General features: G+C 40.2%; 1 protein-coding gene across 1 annotated transcript in view; it reads right to left on the minus strand.

Moving 5' to 3' along the window:
* ADCY5 (adenylate cyclase 5) overlaps positions 1–23,087 on the minus strand; it is a 202,653-nt gene that overhangs the window by 32,267 nt on the left and 147,299 nt on the right. The window contains exons 6-8 of the mRNA XM_014871774.2: positions 20,670–20,828; positions 20,328–20,469; positions 11,314–11,454 (exon numbers count right to left, since the gene is read on the minus strand). Of these exons, the coding sequence (XP_014727260.1) occupies positions 11,314–11,454; positions 20,328–20,469; positions 20,670–20,828 (442 nt within the window). The remainder of the gene's footprint in view (positions 1–11,313; positions 11,455–20,327; positions 20,470–20,669; positions 20,829–23,087) is intronic.

Consider the following 23,087-nt stretch of genomic DNA (forward strand, 5'->3'; position numbering starts at 1 on the left):
TTTACAGCTGTCAGAAATATCTGACTGATTTATTTATTTATCCTCTAAGTAAGCCTACAATGCAGTGCCAAAACTGAAAGCTCACTGATTAATCATGGAGGCAAAATGCTCACTAATTTGTCTGGTGTCAGAGTCAGGCTGAAAAAAAATAGAAAATCAACTGTACATGAATAGCTACCAGCCAAGAAATAAGCAGAGGGAAGCGATGAGAAAACAGCCAGTACTTGCTTATTAGATAGATATCAAGGTCACATTTTCAAGCTTAGCCAGTTGGGAACTGGATGACTGACTGCAGTGGGAGAGTCCCCTAAAATGGTCAGATTTTCATAACCAGCTGCATAACCATCCATCCCACTGAATTCCTCAAACTAAACACAGATCTCACTCTCCTGATTTTGAGATGCACAGGTTTGAGGACACAGGACAACCAGGTCAAGTTACTAAAACACCTCAGCAAGCACATCCTCAAAAAATTCCCCAATATTTCAAGAGTGGAGTAATATTTAACTGGCCCTTTATATGGGTGAACACTTAATCCACATGGAGTTTGATTCAATTTGTGATGCTAATTTGTGCTTGAAATTCTGGAAATTATTCTTGCTGGTAACCCAAAATAAACTGGTGTTTCAAAAGTAAAGCCCAAAAAAATATGTATTTCAGGTAAAGCAGAAAAGGAAAAGACTATCACATTTTCTTTCCTGGATCTTCATTTAACGAGACCATACATTTAAGAGTGACTTGAACTTTAATTAGAGAGAATCAGCTTAAAATTAGATGTTGTAGGAATCTCTTTAAGTTAAGCAAATTAAATGATTCACTTCAAACACTCCCATTTCATACTAAACATTCTTCAAGCAGAATTGCCAAAAATGGAATTGTTATGGAGAAAGGTCTGTGGGATTATTTTAGGAAAAAAATCCTTAAACACTTCTTCTTAAAACATGGTCATTTATTACAGGATATCTTTCTTATTTGCACTGGAAGACTTTGCCAGGATATAGAGGAAATATACCTCAAGGATCTGGCTGTGACCAGGGATTTTCCTCCCTCTCCACTACAGCATCCATGTTTCAATCACTCACCAAGAAGTCTTTCAGGAAGAGGTGATCACACCTCAGGGTCACACTGCCCACCCTGGTTTGGGTTAGGAAGGAAATTTCCCCCTGGATTTTGGTTAATGTTATGGTTAATGTTTGGTTAATGTTTTGGTTAATGTGATTTCACCTTCTCCAGTTTTGTGGGCATGCTCAGTTCATTGAAAAATCTGCACTTCAAATTATTTCCTTCCCCTTGCACAAGGCTTAAGCACTAATAACATATTGGTCTTTTTTTCTTCTCCACAGCTGGCAAATAGTTTAATATCTTCAGGAGTCAGACGTTTTGCTCCAGTTAAAGCCCTTGGCTCAGAATGAGGCAACTCCCATCAATTGCAATGATGTGTGTTATACACAGGATAAACAACCAACCCTGCAGGAATAGGGTCTTCATGGATTTTTCTTCATTCCTACTCATAATCTGGTAGTCAAACTTCCAAAGTCAAGCAGGAGAAATACGAGGGGCTAAAGGCACTGTCCAGCACCCCTAATGTCATCTGCCTGTGTCCCACTGAAGGCTGGACAGCTGGGCTGGGGCTGGGCTCAGCCTGTTTGGGTACTGCTGCACAGAGATATGTCAAAATTGGCATTTCAGCACAAACATACAAAGAAATGTGAACCCCCGAGAAAAAAAAATAAAGGTTCATAAAAATGAGGTGCCTGTCATTTAGAAGAGGGGGTGTAAAGGGATAGGAAGAGAAACAACCAATTCCTGGATTTAAGAATATAAATCCCTTCTTGACTGCTTATAGATTGGTACCCAGCAGGCTGAAACAATGCCAGTGGTTTTCTAGGGTGCCATGAAGAAAAGGCTGGGAATTGTCAGCAGGGATGAAAATGGCAGAAGGGATGATGGCTACAAGAATCAGACAGATAGGAGTTCACAGGAGTTCAAGAATAGCTCTATAATGATGATGATAAAGTAGCCCTTGTTCAGGCCAGAATTCCTTTCCTCTAGAAAGGACCATAAGGCATGAGATAGGTTTTATCATAGAGCAGTACTAATGGACTGCTGCACATAGGACCTCATGCAAATTTTATTCAATCTCATTTTAAATATCCCTGACACTGGTGTTTTTTCTCATTCCCCCAGGAAGCTGTATTACTCTGCCATCAGATTGCAAAAGCAAAGGTAATAGCATTTAATAATTGCTCTGAGACTAACACAGTCCTCTCTTTGGCTTCAGGAACATTAACCCAAACTCAGCTGAATCAACTCCCTTAAAGGCTCTGCTCCTTTGTCTTTTCTACAGGAGATTATTAAAAAAGTCTTATTTTTTTTTGGCAGGTCAGGTGACTCAGAATCTACACTGACATCCTCAGTGGGAGTAGACAGGCAGGAGGAAGAAAAGAGGGAATGCTATATTACAGCATCTATCCCTATGGCCCCTAAGGCTTACTACTTTATGGGGGATATTTTATGAATATCTATTGTGCTAAAAGCTCATATGACTGCCATCTCTCTGCTTGACTTCTAAATTAACTAAGCCCTTTTCTTTGAAGATTAAAACAGATTCCTTAAATAGAATGATAAAGTATTTGTCAAAGACATGACAAGCTGACTGCTATACCATAACACTTCAAATCAAGAGCGATTAGAAATAATAATTCTAACTTCGAGAACATTGGTTGCAGTCATTAACACATTGTAAATATGCAAAGAAAAGTGGAATAGATTTTATATGCTTTTAACTTTTCATTTAACTCCAAAAATAAGACAGTAGAAGGGCTGATAAGCTTCATGACCTTCTTAATGGCAATGTGTGTGGGAAGCATGAATTCCACCCTTAAAAACTTTGTTCTCAACTTCAGCAAAGATCTTAAGAGCAAAAATGACAAAGAAACTAATTTTTCTTGCCCTGTTTCCATCCCCAGAACAAAGTCAAAACAGAACTTATGTGATGTTAAAGCAGAAATCGAAGTAACTTTGGACTTAGGGACAAAATGAGCTCTGTAAGAGTTAAGGCAAACTTGCAGAGGCACTTCCCAGAGACAATGACCATGGAGAACATAAAAGGGAGAGTGACAGGCTGAGAGTGGATGTTGTTAAAAGCAAACCTGTTTTGGCTCTACCACAAAACTAATTATTCACATCTATTTTCAGCACTGTTGTACCTTCTGCTTTGTCCCTGTGGTCAAAAAGACAAGGCTATGAAGATAGATGCTGTCAGGTGTAAATGTAGAAGTAAAACTGAAGGACTTCAAAGCACTCAAGCCAAAAATAACATAATTTCTGTTTCCAGAGACCAGAAAGAATAAAGCCTGATAGGAAGGATATTTAACAAGCATCTAAGTGCAGAACAACAGACTAGCAGAAAAGCAGTTTATGAAACAGATTAAATGATGAGTGTGTCTGCTATAGCTGGAACACAGACTAATGAGGTCTGAAAAGGAAAGCTGAAGTGCTCCTTTTCTGCAGCCCACCCCACTTGATAAATAGACTTTCATTCCGTGGCGCTGGTCACAGATGGTGAAACCCTCTTCTTTCTTCAACTCAAAATGATTCTGTAGACAGTCCTCAGCTGGCAGACCAGACCTGGCCAATGCCATGAATTTATCTGGGCCATCAGATTTAAATCTATAGATCATAAGAGGTTACTTTGGTTGAAATAGGCTTTCTCCACCTTACTTTTAATTAACTTTTGGCTCTGAATTCACACCTCTGAAAGGTGCAGGTTGCTCACACTTTCATTTTCTGTGAACTCTGAATCCAAATTTCTCCAGCCCAAAGGTCACATTTTCAAGTGACATTTCTGATTCTGTGCCTCATTTGTGAACAGTTTTTAGAACTTGCAAAGCAGACATAAAAATAAGCAGTCCTAGAAATGCTCTGAATCAGTTCCTGGCTTCATAATCTCTTCCCTTCCATGTCTACAATCCAAACGATGATAAACACAACAAACTTCTCCAGAACTCCTGTTAGCCTTCTAATGAGCTGCAGACAGACTGGATCCAAGCCTAACCAGCCTTAATTGAAATTGCCCACTGGTGCTGGCCAGAGCTGCTCACCCTCTCTGAAACCCAGACCCAAACCTGCTGACTTGCAGCCTTTTGACATTAAGGCTTGCTGTCTCCTTGAGGAAGCTTTGGAAATCATTCTGCTAAGTGCCACAAATCCACCTGTGCAATGCTTCCATGAACATCGGAGGAAATGTTTCTGTGAATAAAAGGGAATTGTATCTTTATTTCTGCAGGCTAAATTTAGTCCCACTCAAAACCAGTCTGACACATTTTAGTACTGTCTCAATCCAGATGACCTTTCCCATATGAGTAAAATTTATTCTAGAAAAGCATACTGAATGGTGAAAAAATTACCAGTGCAAGGCTTTAAAGCAAATATCATACTCTATCTAGGTTTCTCAATAGCTGCTGCAGATCTGCTGTTGCACTGATTAGTTCTTTAAAAGAGGGATTCTTATCCCTCTTTTAAAGAAGTAATCAAGGATGATTGCAAGTCCTGATGAAATAGAATAAAAGTAAGGCTAGCAGATGAGGATACAAAACAGTGTAAGGCCTCTGGCAATTTGAGCAATGTGTATTGTACTCCCACTCATTTATACCAGATCCCATGGATCATGTGAGTCAGGCAAACCCTTTTTCCAGGTGAGCACCAAAGCAATTACACAGCATAACTGCTGGATGGGATTTCTCCCCTTGCTGTTTGAGAGCTATCAAAACCAAATTGGCTCTATAAAACCCAGACTAGACTAACAATTTCCTCCTAGATCTATAGGAATACATGGAGATTACAGCAGAAAGGATTTTGAGAGTTTCTCCCTGCTTGATTATGAGTTAGATTACTACAATAGCAGTGGAAAAATAGTGGGTCAAATTCTTCTCCATTTGGGGGCCCTGTCCAGCTTTGCTCACGTCAGTGCTGCAATTACCAGCTTTAGCAGATGATTGCTGGAAAAGGGGATAATGATGACCTGCAGTTAAATGAAACCTTTAGAAGGAGGGTGAACCCTCGGTGCCTAATTCATGGACTCAAATCCAATTCTCTTTGATAGAGCTGAGGAAAACTTGTCCTATGGAGTTTTTATTTTTAATTTTAGTTGTTTCTGATATTTAAGACGTAGAATTGGCTCAGAACCAGCTATGGCATCTGTTCCTCTGAGGCACCTGTTCCCCAGTTTTGATTTCCAAGTAACAAGATCTATTGTAAGGGCAACTTGGTGACATAAAGAGAGGAAATGAGTTGTATTTACAATGCAAAATGCAAAGAACCATTTGATTTAGGACAGGGGGAACAGGACAAAGAATTATTCTATTGTTGAATGAACCTGCTTGTAGATGAGTGTTGTTTTATTAGAAAATAAACACCAAGCAATCAAATATCATGTAGAAGGATGTGCAGAGCTCTGAGCAGCACCACAAGGAATCAGGCAACACCCACCTGAAAGAGCTTGCTCTTCATCATGCCAGCCATATCCAGGATCCATTTTTATAACCCTGTCTCACATCTTTAACATCTGCATGCAGTAATATTTCCTACACATATATAATTTCTATTTGATTTTATGTCAGTTTTTCACTTTGTAACTAACATCGACTTACACAATTTCACTGCAAATTAAATGGTTCATTAGCTGTACTCAGACTCATTACAGAAGCATAGTCAGACTGAAACCAGCATTGCAATTTTCAGAGCTTCCTCTTTCTGTTCCTAAACTTCCTAATGTTAAACCTTTCCAGCAGCTGGAAAATGAAAGGAAATCTTCCAGGCATCTACACGGTGCTCAGTAACCCCGTTAGCCACTCAGCTCATATTTGATTGTAACAACCCAGAGGTACCTGTTTCTGAAGCAAACCTTCCCCAAAGCATGTACCAGTGACACAAGCTAAGCTGTCACATACGATGGCTGCATGGCAGCCTTAAGAGCCAACAGCAGGATTCCCACAGATGATTGGAACTCCTGACACAATTAATGCCTTTTTTTTTTTTTTTTTTGGAAGCCAGATGGCATCAGGCTGTGTCAAGTCTGGTTGTAAGACCTCAGAAACGTCCAACATATTCTGGGCAGCACTCCTGATGTGAGAATGCCACCATGGTACTGTCATACAGGAACTGAAGGAGCATTTTGTGATGTAATGTCTGACATGAAAAGTTGTGGATGCCCCTTCCCTGGAATTGCTTAAGGCCAGGTGGGATGGAGCTCTGGGAAAGCTGTCTAAGGAAAGGTGTCCTTGTCTACAACAGGGAGGTTGGAACGGGATGATTTTTAATGTCCCTTTCAACGCAGGCCATTCTATGATTCCCTGATTAATAAAACCTCAGGATGAGTGCTGGGTTCAGCGAGGGCACTCCCTCTTACCAAGAGCTCAGTGGGAGCAAGAACAACCTGAACGGGCTGGAAAGCACCAACCAGGGAACAAACTTGATGAGGGAACCAGAGCTGTGCAGAGACATGGTAATAGTCTTCAACCATAGACAAGACAATTGTAAGGGAGAGAAAATTAAACTGCCTTCTGTCTACTGTGAATAGCTCATGCAGCACCGTGGTTTCAAACTGAAGTGAGGATATGTGAAGTAAAACATCAAGAAAATTCATAAAACTGTTGAAGAGAATGCCCAGCAAGCCTGTGTGATTTCCATCCTTTCAGGTCTTTAAACAAGGGCCAGACAAGTAACTCTCAGCAATGTTGGGGTATAGCTGGCTCCTGTACAAAGCAGGGAGATTGATGGCACAAAGCTCCATGCAGCATAGACTGGGAACTTTCTAAAATCTTTACATGTATCTCATATTCTTCATATATTATTTATTCCTTATATATTCTCCTAATAGAGTCTTTTTGACCTTATTGTTTCAATACTTGCAAAGGATTTTGTGATGCCACTCCAGACTGAAAAGCCCTGAATAAAATAATTAAAATTTGTTCAGGAAAACCAGGGATTTCACAAGCTTCTTATACAGTCTGTTCCTTACATCTAAGTTTTTTCTTAATTTATACCTTCTTTTCAGCAAATTAGGATGATTATTTTTAAACCTGGCCTTTACAGTCATGGAGAATGATTTATTATTATTTTTGTGCTTATAAACATTCCTATATTTGAAGACTTTTGTTTCTAATCAGTCTTCTTCCTTCTAGGTTAAAACAAACAGAATATTTCAACACTATTGAAACTCTGCTAATTTGCAATTTTGTCCACTGGATTATCTCTAACTCATCCACATTCTCCTAAATTATTGTAATCCCAAACTGGATGTGCTTTACTGGATACAAACTTAATAATGTTGAACAGATGCAAGAGAATAATTTGCAATCTAGAACAGCCCTGTAATTTTGGAAAGTATCAACATTTGCCTTTTTATTGCTGTTTACAACAAACCTCTTTCAGTTTACAGTCAAGTACAATCCCCAAATTGGTTTTTCTTTAATAGCAATTTTGTTTTGCTGATGAAAACTGAGACATGAGTATTATTTCCAGAAGTCTAAAATTCATCAATATTTATAAAAGCCCTCTGAAATATATACTGGGAAAAGCAAAGTATTTCTCAGTGGTGTATAAATATTGTTATAGCTATAAATATACCTGTACTCTCAAATGCTTTTAAGTCCACTTATTTTTGACCCTTTTGCCATTACAAACTGGACTAGAGAGACAGTGGGGAAGACAAGGCTGGTTTATGGAGACTTGGGGGAATGAGCAGCACAAAAGTCTCCATTTCCAGAGGGATGCATTTGCTGGTCCTGGACTGATTGCTCTTGTTTAGGAAACAAGCTGTAAAAAGCAAGACAAACAGAAAGCAGCTCTGCTGTTCTGCCAGGCTGTGGCAGGCTCTGTTCCTGCTCTGGACAGGCACTAAGTTGATGCTGTGCAGGTTCCCCTGCCTGCCTGGGGCAGCCCTCGAGCTGCTCTGTGCCCCCAGGACCAGAGAGCAGGGCTCCAGCAGGGCTGCCAGCTCAGAGCAGGGCTCCTGGCCCTCCCAGGGCATTTGTACCTGACCTTCATCTGCACATTTACCAGCCTGTTCAGGGCAGCATCAGCAGAGTGCAACACTGATGGCTCTGGGCTGCTGCCTCCCTGGAGGCTCTGCAGGGCACGAAAGGCCACTGCTGAGCAATGGGAAGGGAAAAAGAAGGATTTGTGGTGGTCTAGGGAGAAGACCAGTGCACAAGGAAAGGGCAGGGGCTGTTGGGCTGGATGGGATGAGCTGACACAGTTGCAGCCCCACCTGACTCAGGGTAGGAGTAGGAAAGTGACTCCCATTTTCCAGAACATTTTAAATTACCACCACATGGACACGTGTAGGATAATTTTTCTTATTCATATGTGCAAGTGTCTGAAAAAAACCTCCTGTGTGCACAAGGGAAAAACTTTTACTAGAAGCATCGTGGAGAATCTGCTGGACCTGGTGCAGGTAAAGGTCCAAGCCACAACATGGAGAGAAGCAGGCAGCAAAGGGCTCCCTGGGCCACCCTGCCATTCCACACCAACCCCACCAGCTGCACTGGTGATGTGCCCAGACATGGCAGCACTTTGAAATGCTGTGACAAAAGAGGAGGAGGAGGAGAAAGAAAAAGAATATAGGGCTACATTTGATGCTAATCCATCTCCTCTCAGATTGCTCCTAACATACCCTAAGAATAGAGGCAGCTACCAGAGCCAGCATTCACTGGAAAGAAAAATGGCCAAAATATTTCTGTTTTCTATTAAATATAACAGTGCTTTCCCAAAAATGCAATTCAGGGAACTTTAATATTCTCTTTCAGGGAATTGTAAGTAGGGCCACAAAAAAACTGTGTCTCTTTTTTTTTTCCTGAAAATAGGGTTGTCTTTAAAATGCAAAATGTTTTATATTTGTCACAAAACCCAGTGCACTTTATAACCATCTGTATTATTTCCTACACACAAATCTATTCATATCTACATATTAATATAATAGAACTGCACATCACTGCAATATTACCTGGCTCCTGCCTGAGGACTATCTTACAATTACCCTTATAAATACCTGTTTTGAAATTACAGAACTAAGGAGGTCCAGATCTTGAAGAGAAAGGCAATGTTGCAATGCCCACCTTTGGCATAATACTTAGACTAATCCAACCTTACGTGTTCACAGCTTCCAAGATATTTAGCAACATGCAAGAGGTCTGGGGAAATGTGGAACAAAGAGCACATTTTCAGGAGGTTTGAGAGCTGGTGCTGCTTACCAAGATCAATGACATGTCATCCCAGAGGAGTACTGATAAAAGCCTCTGTAGTTCTGCTCCCCTTCTGTCTCTCTGTATTTTGTATTTCTAAGCAGGCAGTTTGCAGCCAGCGTGCACTCTGCATGCATTAAGCACACACAGCATACATGTAACACAGTGTTAGAGATTACAGAGTACTGTGCAAAGCTGGGTGGAACAAAGAAATGCATATTTACATTAGAAGTTAACACAAAGAGAGTTAAGACAGGAGATGGAGAAATTGGCCCTGTGTTCTAATCACTAAAATGTCTATCTAGCAAATATTAAAATGAGGAGGCCATGGGGAGCATGTTTGCATTTCACTAATGCATCTCAAACATAACAGATCTGTAAATCTGTAAATAACAGATTTGAAAAAACAGTCCATAAGAATAACAAAAAGTCTAGCTGAAAAGAATACATCTGAATCAGGTTTCAGTTGGTTTTCAAGAAACAGCCTGATGCATGCAACATCAGCTTCTCAAAAGAGAGCTTAATACAAGAGGCAGATTGAGTAGAAGAGACTTTCTGAGCTGCTGAATTTTCAAGAAGGAAAATAGCATTAGAAGGAAGGGCTCAACATAAAGGAAAAAAAAGTAAGTCTCTCCTCCTACAAGTGAGGGGCAGTGAAGTTTTTAGGACTCAGCTTGGTATTTCAATAAATAATTATGTTTTTCCAACTGAACAACTGGCTAGACACGGCAAACTGTAATTAACACCAAGAAGCATAGTACCACTTGGCATGCATACACCTTGTTTCTGAACAGAAGGCTTCAAGAACCCCTTAAAAGCTATTCAAAGAAACTTATAATTATAATTATGTGCTAGTGTGATTAGTCTCTTCTAATAATGTCATGCCTATTGAGCACACCCTATTGAAAAGCCCACATAAAAAATGCACGGTTCCACTGATCTGCATGCTCATGTCAGAAGCTCTCATTTGCAGATCTGAGAAATGAAAGAAACATTACTATTACTATGGAGACTAAGAAATTTGCTTTAGCACTGTAAAATAATATTAAGATTTAATAATATTAGCACCAACTATTAATAAATGTGCCAGCATTTTTATCTTTATTTTTTATATTTTATCTTTAAAGGATACCATATGCAGTTTCTTATAGCTATGCCCAAATTTTTAAACTGTGGGATTGAATCTCATGTTCGTAAATGTTTGTAAATACTTAAAGGCTTTGGTGACCTGGAGCAGAATTTTGACTATAGACAACAAAGTGAGTAACAAATAGACACTTTTGACTGTGCATGAAGGGTCAAAACAGCATAAGGTTATAGAACAATCTGATTATGCATGCAATTATAGAAGTGCTAAATATTTCTATTATTATTAAAAATAGCCACTATAATATAAACTATCTTCTTAATCTTTATTGAAGAAAACAAATATATCATCTACACCTTTATGTAAAACAAGGCGTAAAAGTCCTCTCAGTGCAATTGAATTGGTAATTAGCTCTTGTTCGTTTTAATTTAGAAAGACTGTGAGAGGTACAAGAAAGAAATGAAGATGCCTGCTACCTTAGGCCAATTAATCCATGTACTCCAGAATGTATTCTCCAGGATTAAACAAGGCAGTGACATCCCTGGGGCCCCACGAACACACAGCTTAGAGAGAACAGCACCTGGCTGTGACAATGCAAGCCAGAAATCTCTGCAGGTACTGAGCTAATAGAAATGTATGTCAGATGCCTCTTGAATGCTTGGGTGATGGAGCAGTTTTTGCAGATAATCACTTCTTCTCTCACAGCCTGGATGAGTGTTCAGAATGTGGGACAAGTCAGACAAAAGAGCCTTCTTTGTGCCATTCAATCTCCCTTCCCCTCTCAAACAACCTTGTGCCTCATCTCACAATCACTCACCTCCAGATGTACCGATTATTGTTATTTCTGGAGTCAAAGTAGAATTTTCCACCCCCGTTTGGAAAACGCCCTCGGGGCTGTAAAAACCTTCAGACAAAGCAGGAGGGATATATAACAGTGTATTAAGAAGAAAATAAATTAATGTCCATAAAGCAAGGCATTACCATTCTCTTCATCTCCTTGGAGACCTGGTGGCCTCCCAGGTGGTTGTAAAAGGGCCGGTCAACACCCCAGTGTGGGGGGTTATGGCTGATGGAATTGGCACGCTGGCGGTTCATCTTGGCTATCGTGGCTTTCTCGTCTTTCTGGAACACAAACCAGAGAGAAATGCATAATCAATTTTCATACTTTTACACGCCACTCATTCCCCAAGCATCTCTCACTTCTGATCTCTCGCTCCAAAAGCTGGCTTTGCACCTTGAACTCTATGAAGCAGCCGCTGATCAGAAGCAGTCCCAGTCCACCATCTCCTTCTCTTATTTTAGAACACTTTACTCAAGTGGTGCCCATCATTTTGTTCCTTTACTTGTTCTGAACAACCACCATAACCTGTATAAACACGGGGAGCATTCCAAAATGGAGACATCTGTTCTCTTTATTAGAAAATTGAATCAAACTGAATAATTTCAGATAGAAAATTGCAGCTCCAAGCTGAGATACTACACAGAGGGTCCTCAAAAAGCAAAGGAAGAGTTACATCTAGAAGAGAAACAACACACAGAGTGATTTGCTTGAAGAATAGGAGCCTTGAATCTCCTTGAAGCTATGGAAATACAGAACACCTTTCTACATAGGCACAAGCAAATAATTTTCCACACTTGCAAGAGCATATTCCCAGACATGCTATGGAAAGCATGTAAATCTTGCAAAAAACTGTGTACATGTTAAGGGTAATACAATTGCAGAGTGTGACAAAATGGTCTTCCCAACTCTAGTGCTAGCTTCCAATTTGACATTGACACCAATTCTCCTGAAGTTTGGACAAAGTCTTTGATTTTGTTATCAAGGCTTTGACTCTTGGCTGCAATGGGAGCTTACTGTGAGGTTAGCACAGGATCTATCAGACAGGTTTCATTCAAGCTCAGTGCCAGTTCCAAGTGTACAGAAGTGCACCATGGAACTAGGCTCAACAACAGGCAGATTAGTTCTTTATTTTGAATATAGTCCCTATTCAAAAAGACAGGCAGGTTTCCACATGGAATGTGTTCTGAGGACAGAAGTCCCTCTACCAAGGGCTGCACTGCAGACTGGCTCAGGGAGGTTTGTGTGATTTACCTGTACTGACTCAGAAGGCAGAGGGGTGCCAATTATTATATCCTTGCTTAATACAAACTCTGGAGAGCTTGAAAATTCAGAAGGTAAGGATCATTGCTTATTACTTGAGAGATTAAACTTTTTCCAAGAGAATTGCTGCTTCAATGACATTAGAGAAAAAACCAGACTTAATAGCTAATTTTGGATTTCCAGACAACAGAGTTATTTAAAAAGAAAGCCTCCATTGCTTTCAGCTCTAAAATTTTGGTTCAAGTGTTATTTGACAATACAAGTAGGTCCACTGCTTTTCTTGCCTGGAGTCTGCATTCCATACCTATTTATTTTGATTCCCCACTATTCAGTGTAACTTGTACCTCTCAGGAGTTTGCAAAATACCTGGTGTTATCTCCATGGTAACCACAGAGTTAAATGTCAAGTGCTGTGCTGCCTTAAATTAGGGTTTTTAAAAAGAAATTTAAAAAGACTTGCTGAAATTCAGTGCTGGAGAAAGCTGCCTGATTGACAAGCATGGGAAATCATCTTCTCTCTCCTTGCAAGGCAGCTACAATGACATTTCCCTTGAGACCACAGCTCACCACACGGGCACCAAACACTGCTGAGCACGTGGGGCTGCAGCTTCCTGGCCACGGGGCCACCTGTGACAGGAACCCTGTGCCCCACAGCAGCTGGCCCCGTGACACTGAGCAGCAGTGGTCCTGCAGCTCCAGGGTGCCAGCAAAGACCTTCACCCAGCCAGGATGACAAGTGTAGGCTCACGAGGAATGTCTGTGGGAGCAGACCTAAGGGAGCTGTCAGCTCCCTGGGATGACCATCAGGGGAACCAGAGATGTTCCCATATGGATGCTTCCAGGACAGCAAGTGCCTCCCACATCACCTCTTCCCCACATTGAACCCACCACTGGCTCATCTGCAATGGGTGAAAATTCCAGCACTTGGCACCAGCTGAGTTTCACATGAACAACCATGACAGAGCCACTGGATAACCTCCAGGAGAGACATCTTTTAAATGTTTCTAAAAATACATTAGTGATGAAATCTTGATGTCCAGATTTGAGTTGATTCGAGGTTTTGTTTTTTAAGACTTGTTGCTCTTTATAGTCTTTGCCATCATTTGTAATACTTTCTTGTGGCTTTTCCAGTTATGCAATCTTTTTCATAGTTATGCTTCTTTCTTTTATGACATGATGCCAGAAAACTGGTAGGAAATACAGTTTCATTATCTCCAAGCAAATAGATATTGTTTTTCAATAACAGAAGTGACACTGTCAATCCATTTTATTCCAGCTAAGGGGAGGGTTTTCAACCAAATGGAATAAAAAACCCCAGATGTTGAAACCAGTCTGGGGACCCATAAAAGCAAAGCTATGTGGTTACTTTACAAATGCCATTACATCAACAGATGATAAAAGTGATATACAGCAGTTTTTTTTCCCCATGAGTTAGTAAATTTGGTTAGAATTTGAGAAAAACCTTAATGCCAAAGTCCATGAAGACATACTACCCCTCTCAGCCCATGAGTGATCCTCGTGCCTGCTGCAAATGCTAGTGAGTCTGAAGCATTACTTGATGAATTTGAAGGAAATAAAAGATCTCATACATATTTATTGACACATCTGGACTGAGGTAAGGACAGGACAAATGGGTAAACATGTAATTCTGAGATTGTTTCTAACCATGAGGTCAGGCGCCATAAATTTTCCATGGCTTCATGAACTCTGGCAGTATTTCCCCCCCACCTCTTGTAGGAAGTTTCCACTGGATTGTGGACTATGTTTCAGCAATATTTCCAATCAGATTAAAACACATATATAAAAGCACCCTGCACTTTTGCTTTTCCACATTACATAATGTTCTACTATGTCATCTTGAACAATAGGACTTTGCTGTTAACATCAACGCTTATTAAAGAAAAAATAAAACCTGTTGTTTTAAAAACTTGAGATAGTTTATTTTCTGCAAAATCACTTGTTCAGTGAGTAATGAAAATAACAAGTTCTAAATTCTAAAAATGAAGCATTAGATGGGTCACAGCTCCTCTGTGGAAATTTATGAGGATGCCTCCTCTGTTTCTTCCTGGCTTAGTGACAGCATAAGGATAACTTGCACACAAGGCTGCCTAAGGCATAACAAGACTGGAAAAGAAGAACAAAGAAAGAGAAGTGGTGATACCTTTCAGTCCTACCCATTACAGGTACTACAAACAAGAGAAGAAGGTGCAAAAGTTTCTGACAGCAACGAGTTTTTCAGATTTTAGGTGGCTGAACTCCAGAAGGCTGTTGTGGGAACTTTTCAAATCTGGACTCACAAAGAGACTGTAAATCTGATTCCCAGGGGTTTTATTGTGTTCCCACCACCAGTTCCCACACACTGAGCTATGGCAATGCTACAGCAGAACTGCAGAAAGAGCTAAGGTTTTCTTGTACTTATCAATTGAATCAATACCTGGTACTTCTTCAGTGTGTGTGATAGGATTTCCCAACATATTGATCACTATCAATGCAACAGTGAAATCTGATCATAGAGTAGCCATATCATATTTATCTACATGTTATTCTTTAAATTTTCTTGAAGTCCTTCTGACATGTGCATGATGTTTCGAGTAGTGCTACATGCTCCAAACCACTGCCTTCATAAATCTGCATGAGTGGAACCCTGCTGAGCTCTGATTAAATGTGTTAAATTGAGGAATCATCACATTAGATTGATTGTGTTTTAGGAGAGTCACATGCTCAACATTTAAAGGACCATTTTGTTTCTTCAGCTGGACGGAATTCCAGGGCACTATTTAGAAAAGAATGAGAATTGTTTTTCTAGGAGTTACAGCCAAAGTTTTGTTGAGCTGTTTCAAGGCCACCATCAGCAATCCTTTAACTGGTGTGTACCTGCTATTGTTAAAAGAAACACCCAAGTGTAATCAATTGAAAGACATTAGAAAAAATAAACATTTTTTCCCTTTGCAGACTTTGTGCACTCAGCACAGCGTGTTTGGTCAGCAGTACTGCTCATCTGCTCGCAGGCACATTTTGTTTCTCCTTGTGTTCAAAGCAAAGCATTCCCCTAGATTTCTGACAGTGTTGAGGACAATAAAACTAGCTGTAAAACTAAGTGCTGTTAAACTCTTATTCATCTTAAGGTCTGTTTCCTACTTCTCCAAACACATTTTCCACCCTTCTCAGAGTGAAGCAGAAAGCGAGTGACATGCTCCTGTACAAACACCAGAAACTTGGGCAGCACAAGAACTGGGAATAATTAAACAGAGTACTATAAGAATATCAGGGAAGTGATAAGATAGCAATAACGACTGGGACAAATGTTTTGAATAAGATTCAGAAGGGCAGATATAAAAGTTGTGAAGGTGGAGGACCAGAGTTATGCGATATGAATGCTGCAGTCTGCAGGGTAAGGTAAACAAGCCCCGTGTAACATGGATAAAACAAAACCGCTCTATAGAAGGGTAAAGACATTGCTGAGCAGGCCATTGCGATGCCTAGGGGTTAACTTTGGGAATCACTAAAATGTGGGCAACAGTTTTAGTAACTGTAGCTGATAAATTGCTGTTTGTCTGGAAATACAGGCTTTCAGATAAAGAATGAAGCCAGTAAGGAAGAAAGGCAAAGATTTCCTTGGAGAATTACTGTATTTCTACCATGCCATTGTAGTAAGTCCATTAACAACACATATCCAAATAACTGTGAAAATTAACTAGATAAGGACCGAACTTACCTTGTATAAATCACCCTGTCATCACCTGTAAATCACCCTATACCATGCGAGGATAACAGGAACTTAAAATTCTTCATTACTGTAGAACTGAAGGAGCAGACTGTTTTTTTCCAGGTAATCACTACTGCCACAGTACAGGCAAAAGAGAAGAAGGCTCATAAGCATAGGGTTATAAATGGAAAGCACTGATTCATAGAATCATTTAGGTTGCATTTAGGATCATTAAATACAACTGTAAACACAGCACTGCCAAGTCCCACTAAACCATGTCTAGAAGCAAAACTTGAAGTGTGATGTGCTGAAGTCAGAAAGACAACCTCCATTCCAGATCTGTGGAAAACTGCCAAATTCCATTTCATTTCTGGTAACAGATATTTTTAATAACTATTTAGTCAGTGATCATGACACAGAGCTTGTAGAGCAGCTAATGCTGGGTTTGGATTAACAGCCTTGAATCCAAATTTTTCTAAAGAGAAGAAAATGCAGTAGCTGTCACTGGCTTTGTTTCTTCCATAGAGCATTTGACAGAGTGCTGTGCTGGAGAGTAAGGACTAAGACAGATGGGGAATATGAAGCTGGGAAATAGCAAGAGACAGTGCTGAATGAGGAAGTATTAGTCTGGATGAAAGCTACTAGCAGAGTTACTCAGTTACTGCTCTTCACGGCAGATTTGGTAGAATTTTTTCTTACCTCACCTGGCAGCAAGTGGGCAATGACAGATTTGGCTAACGAGAGCAGCAGAGGTGTATTTGATAGATAGGAAGGAAAGGAGTATTAGCACTCAACATTTGAGGACTAACACAGTAGAAAGAGAAGTTGAGACATTGTACAAAGTCTACAAGTGTACAAAATGCATGATCATTCCCTTAGAGATTACAGACTCTTCATTTCATTATCAGGAATCACATTAGTTCATCACAGAATAAATAGGAGACACTGAGATAATCCAGCTTTGCAAAAGGTAAAGGTTTCATTTGATGAGTAAGAAAATATGAGAGGTTGTGCTTGTCTCTTCTTTGCTGTGTGAAGACATTAGAAGAGTCTGTCTCAGGAGAAAAAAGGAGAGGGAGAGGGGATCCAATTGCTGACAGACAGCAGAAAACGAGGACAGCTAGGTTTTAGAGCAGCCCAGTGCTAGCACTAATGGGAGCAAACAAACCACAGCAAAGATTCAACAGACCTTTATGGCAGAACCTGCTAATTTCATCCTTTTATATGCTTTACAAGCAAGTGCTCACCCATGAGGGCAGCAGAATCACAGGACAGGGAAAACAGAAAGGTGAAAGTAGATCTGGAGGTAAAGATGAGGAGAAAAAAAATCCAAAAAGACTAGATTTTAAAACTTTGCATTTTGTTCTCATTTAATAGAAAGCAACTCTTCTGTGTATCAGACAGAAACCAAGGATTATATTTTGAGGTCTAGCAATATTATTAAAGACTGAAGGAGCAGCATCTAGCCTTTTTCCCTCCTAAAACTGCACTGACTATATTCCAGTTAATAGCATTTTTAAAAAGGAAAAAGAAAAAAAAATTCAAAGAAGAAGCTATTTTCAGTTCCTGGAACAAAAATATTAGATAGATGGTCCTCCCACTTACTCTATGCCCAAGAAATGGCATTAACACGATGAAAAAGTCAAACAAACAAAACAAAAAGACAAAAAAGTTGTGGCTCCCCATGGCAACAGTAAGCAGAAAAGGTACAGAACACATACCCTTACATTTTATCTACTTATCATAAGTCATGGTATTGTTGAGTGTTGCTGGCTGTGGGACTGATGAACCAGGTGTCCAGATACTTCTGCTGTGTGAAGTGAGGAACAGCTCAGGCAGTTACCTGGAGCTGCTCTCAGGTCAATGCTAATGCCAAGTCTTATGTGCCAGGACAGCAGGAACCCAGACACAACTCACAGGAACTCTCCACTAAGTTAGGTGAACATTTTATGGCCATTACTGGAACAGAATGAACTGAAAACCTGTCTAAATACATCACAAGATGTCATTAAAAGCAAGCAGAAATGAAAGGAAAAGTCAAGTACCAGAACTTTGCCCACCATCAGGCAAAAAGTACAAGACTGACTGAACTGACAATGGGCAAAAGCTTTTCTCTCTTCTGATCCTCATGCTAGGTGAAAATGAGTTTTCAAACAGGGAGAGAACTTTAAACACTGGAATAGATTGTCAAGAGAAATAGTGGATGTCCCATCCCTGGAAGTGTCCAAGGTCAGGCTGGATGGGGCTTTGAGCAACCTGGTCTAATGGAAAGTGTCCTTGCCCTGACAGTGGGGTTGAGACAAGATGATCTTTAAGGTCCTTTCCAATCTAAGGCTTCTTATGATTCTATAAAACTGTTCACAGAGAGAGAAAAAATAGCTATGGGAGCACAAAAGTTCCAGCAGTATGGGCAAAACAGAAACTTCTCAAACTCCAAACACCTAATACCCATGACACTGGGTAGCTGCTTTTTTATATTTCAATTTAGCCAAATAATTACATAAGTCATGCAAATGTCCCAATTTTTAGGTACTCTGGGACACAGCACATTACAGCAGTGTAATAGCAGTGCTCAGAGACTTTAGCTAAGGGCTACACTGTGTAACAGAGCTGCAATAAATACATATAAAGCAGTTACAGAATGGCCCATTTTATTTTCCTATGGCAAATCAAGGCATAAAAAAGCAAGTTCCTCAAAAACCTATGTCTGGTGTGGAACCCATATCTCTTATGAGTCTCTGTCCCATCTCCTACTCAAAATACATCCCATGTTCAGCAATGAAGTCAGGTGCCAAGCACTCTGAAGTCTCTGTTTCTGAGGCTTTTTTTGTCAACACTTGCAATCAGCAGAATCCTGATCTTAGGTTTTCATCTCCTCTCGAGAAACTTTTGGTTCTCCACAAGAACATGCAGACAACCTGGTGACTGCGTGATTTAAGAAGTCAGTATAGGTTCTCCACTCTAGAAGATGGGGTCTGACCACAAGGGTATTGTGGCTTATATTCTTAAAACTGCCCAGGAAAGAGGAATACCTGAAACATCAGCTGTCTCACTGACAGGCAGTGATGCTCAGGAACAATAAATTTGCCGTAAGTTCTAATCCTCTTTTGAAGATGACAATTGTTAATGAGATTTATTTTATGAGCAGATAGACACCAAAACATCAGCTTCTCTCTTTAGCAGATGATAAAGGATTTTCTTGGAGATTTTTTTACACAATATCCATTAAGGAGATTTAAGACTTCCATTCTCTCAGGAAATGAGGCAATGGTAGCAAAGTCTTTCTGTACAGGTGTTAGTTATTCAAATCAACCACGCTGTTGCAACATGACACAAACACTAATTCACTTAATCTCATGGCAGTCATATTTACAGATGTGGGAAGGTTTAATTGGTTTTAGATTCAGAAATATATAAAATTATTTTCAATTCAGGCCAGTCTGTATATGTTTGCCCATACTGTGATAAGCAAAGTAGGGGCTTCATTGCAGAAATTACTAAGAGAAATATTATTGGCTATGCTCAACTAGATCTAAAAGATCCTTGTCTAGTTTTTCAGTCTACTGTTTTTAAAAAGAACACAAAATAGTGATAATTTGCTATCAGCAGTGTCACAAAAAAGATTTATCAGCTGAAGTCCACTTGAGTTTGCCTTGATTCAAGTTCAAGTCAGTAGTGCCCTCATAACCTTATTTTGTGCAGCTGACCTATGTTGGTGTGATCTCATCTTACTGTCACAATGATGATTGGTCATTACAGTGGACCAATTCTCATCTTCAGAAAGAGAGTTGTAAAGCAATGATAGGAACTGCCCTAATCTTCATGTTCATTCATCTGGTCAGCAGGCAGACAAAATCACCTCTGGAATCTGACAGAAAAGATCCTTGTGGTTTTAATCCATTCCTTTAAGTACTTCTACAAAATACATATCTATATTAACAAAATTTTTCAACATGATTTTGAAAACAACTGAGGACAATTTACTTGAAAGCATTAGAAAGAGCTTGATGCAGACACCTTTGCAGATGGCTGCTATTCTCTTCTCTGCACATAAAAGTTCACGGAGAGAGAAACAGGAATTTTTGTCACTGAATGTCAACTGTCTCATCTATAAAGGCTTTACTTTGGTGTGGCAGAGAGATTAAGGTATTAAAGGTATTTAAACCTGCATCAGTTTTTTTGTTCTTACCCGCTTCTGGCTGCACCTCACAATCAGGAAGGTCTCAATGCTGTGCTCTTTCAGGTAAGCGTTGCGCTCCCCTCCAAAGCCCAGCTCCACCTCGTAGTCTCCATTGAGATAGTTCAGGGTTGCTTTTGTTATGTGGATGCGCCTTGAGTGAGACAAAAGACAAGCAAGTTTTGTAGACTCTGAAAGATGATCACCTAAAAAGCCAGGTCCTGTCAGGGATGGGTTCCATGTACTGGAACTAGCAAGCAATAAACCCCAATTGATTTAGCCATGCCACGCCTCTAACACATTTAGTGTGGGAGTTTCATGGATAAACACAACAGCTTTGACGAAGCAACTTACCCAGCTTTGCCCCCTGCTTCCATGTGGTTGGCTAATGTGACATCATTGGACCACACATCAAACTGCCACTTCCTGAGGCCCAAGACCCCGCAGTGAACTCTCCCACTGTGGATCCCGACCCTCATGTTGACATTCACACCTGTAACCTCACGGACCAGCCTGAAAAGAGACATGGGGGACAAGGGCCTTTACAATAACTGAATGGTTGCAGTCAGTGGCACAAACTTGCATCCAGAACACAAAAATCCATAATGGTCCATAAATTATTCACAGATACACATGGTGCAGCTCATCCACATCAACAGGACAACAGAACAAAACTGGACGAGCTGTACTGCTCTTGGATGGCCAGGCTGGCCAAGAAGAACCCTAATCAGAACGTGGAGCTCTTGGAGTAAATCCATGTACACTGAACTCAGGATCAAGTTGAGAACTCATAAAAAATTATCTCTGGGGCAGTAAAAGGACTAAAGCACTAGTCTCTGGTTTCCATACCAAAGCTGGACATAACCTGCCAGCACTCAGCCTCATTAAGAGTAATAGCATGTTGCAAAGAGAAAAAGGAAATGATTTCAGAGATCTTAATTTGTCTGTATGGCACCAAGCATCAGCTCTTCCACAGATGAAATATGATATGTGTGTGAAATACCCCACTGAAGCTTGAACAGGCCTTAGAGCAGTAAAACCAGAGAACCACATCTATTGCAGGCACTCCAAAAAGGCAGCTACAAATACTTCAGTTCTGAATGTAATGAGGTTTTGGATGCTCTGCTTACTTGGAAAAAGACTGCTGGAATACTTTGTGGGTTTTCCCCTTTAGGGCAAAAGTTAACTGCAAGAACTGTTCTCATGAGAAATACATTTAGGAGCATGGATAGGGAAAAGTCTTGATGAGGCCTTCAGAACAACTCTGCTTCTCTTTGTTGCTAATCACATCATTCCCAGAACATCCATGCTTCACAGGCAAATTCACCTACATCACATACCACTGTCCCTTTCTTTGAGTAGTAAGTTCCTTGCAGCAAGGAGTACTTAATACCTATCAGATTTCAATCTCTTCAGTTTTCAGGTTCATCCAGTCCTCTCTAGATAACATCATCTGGATAGGTAAATCCTCCCAACTCCCTACCATGACATCAACACATTCCTAATATCTATGCTTTAGTTATTAATGAAATTGCATGAATAAATATAGACCAATTCTGGACTTCAGTTCACTTCTAACAGTGCAATATGTCCCTGAAAACAATCTCCAAGATGACTTCTTGTTGAAACAGCTCCTATCCTCTTTGAGTTCCTTTCTCTTTATGAACCCTATCTTATGTTTCACTACCTACCCACTGAATTGACATTCATTAATTATTTTTATTAACAAGTAGCAGAGATTGTCTAGCAGGTAAAGGAAGCTGATATAGGTAAGGTGTTACAGGCTTATGAATGGAAAGAGCTCCAACCACAACACTCGAAAAAGGAACTGGAACTGGAGTAATAAAAACGTAGCTGCACCCATAAACCTGATAGGAACAACCCAACTGCAGTTCCTCCCTCCACTGGGTGCTAAAACCCCTCCTGCACCCTCTGCCAAGCCATGCTACTGACACAAGAACAGGGAACTTTTCTCAGTAGAGTCATGATGAGCAGATGACTTCCAGGCTTTGCAGCAAACAAATAACTCTGGTTATTCTTTACAGACAAATAAAATATTCTTTGTTACCTTCCTTTTTTCAGTTCATTTATAGCAGCAATACAGTGAATACAATTTTCTTGATGTCGTTCCTATTTGGGGTAACATTCCCTGCTGTTATTAGACACAGATGAAATCAGCTTATGGGCAGGGCCCCGTGCTGGTGAATTCTGCAATCAAATGTTCAGTAGTTATTTGTTACCTGCAATCAAATGCTCAGCAGCTATTGGTTACCTTAATTGTGAAACCTCTTATCTTGATCCTTAGGGGAGGAGGGGGGAAGAGGGAGAGCAGGGGTAGTGAGAATAGTCACCTTCCAGACTTATTCAGAGATAAGATTGTTAAATGCATTCATTATACAGAGAGTGGGAAAGAAGTTTTAAAGGTTGTTGAAGAGCTATTTGTAAACAAACACTGAGTGCACCTCAGCTCTGTGTTTATGCCAGGTAAGGTGGGTTGCAGCTAATCAATGAAGTCTAGACTTCCTGGTGTTATTTAGCCTTGTGGGGAATTACACAGCAACAAGTGAAGACCTCTGCATTCCATCAGGCCAACAGCTGGGCAATGAACACAGTATTCTTGGGGCTGGTGGCTGAGGATTACTGTTCTTGTGTTTGACAAGACCCTTTGTCACCTGCTACTTAATTGCATCTCACATGGAAGAAATAGCATTCTTACAAGGGCTACTGGAAACTGGCCACTTGCAAATCCTCTTATTTTGCACATTGCTACAA

The sequence above is a fragment of the Sturnus vulgaris genome, chromosome 7, assembly GCF_052056855.1.
Source record: "Sturnus vulgaris isolate bStuVul1 chromosome 7, bStuVul1.hap1, whole genome shotgun sequence".
Lineage (NCBI taxonomy): Eukaryota > Metazoa > Chordata > Aves > Passeriformes > Sturnidae > Sturnus > Sturnus vulgaris.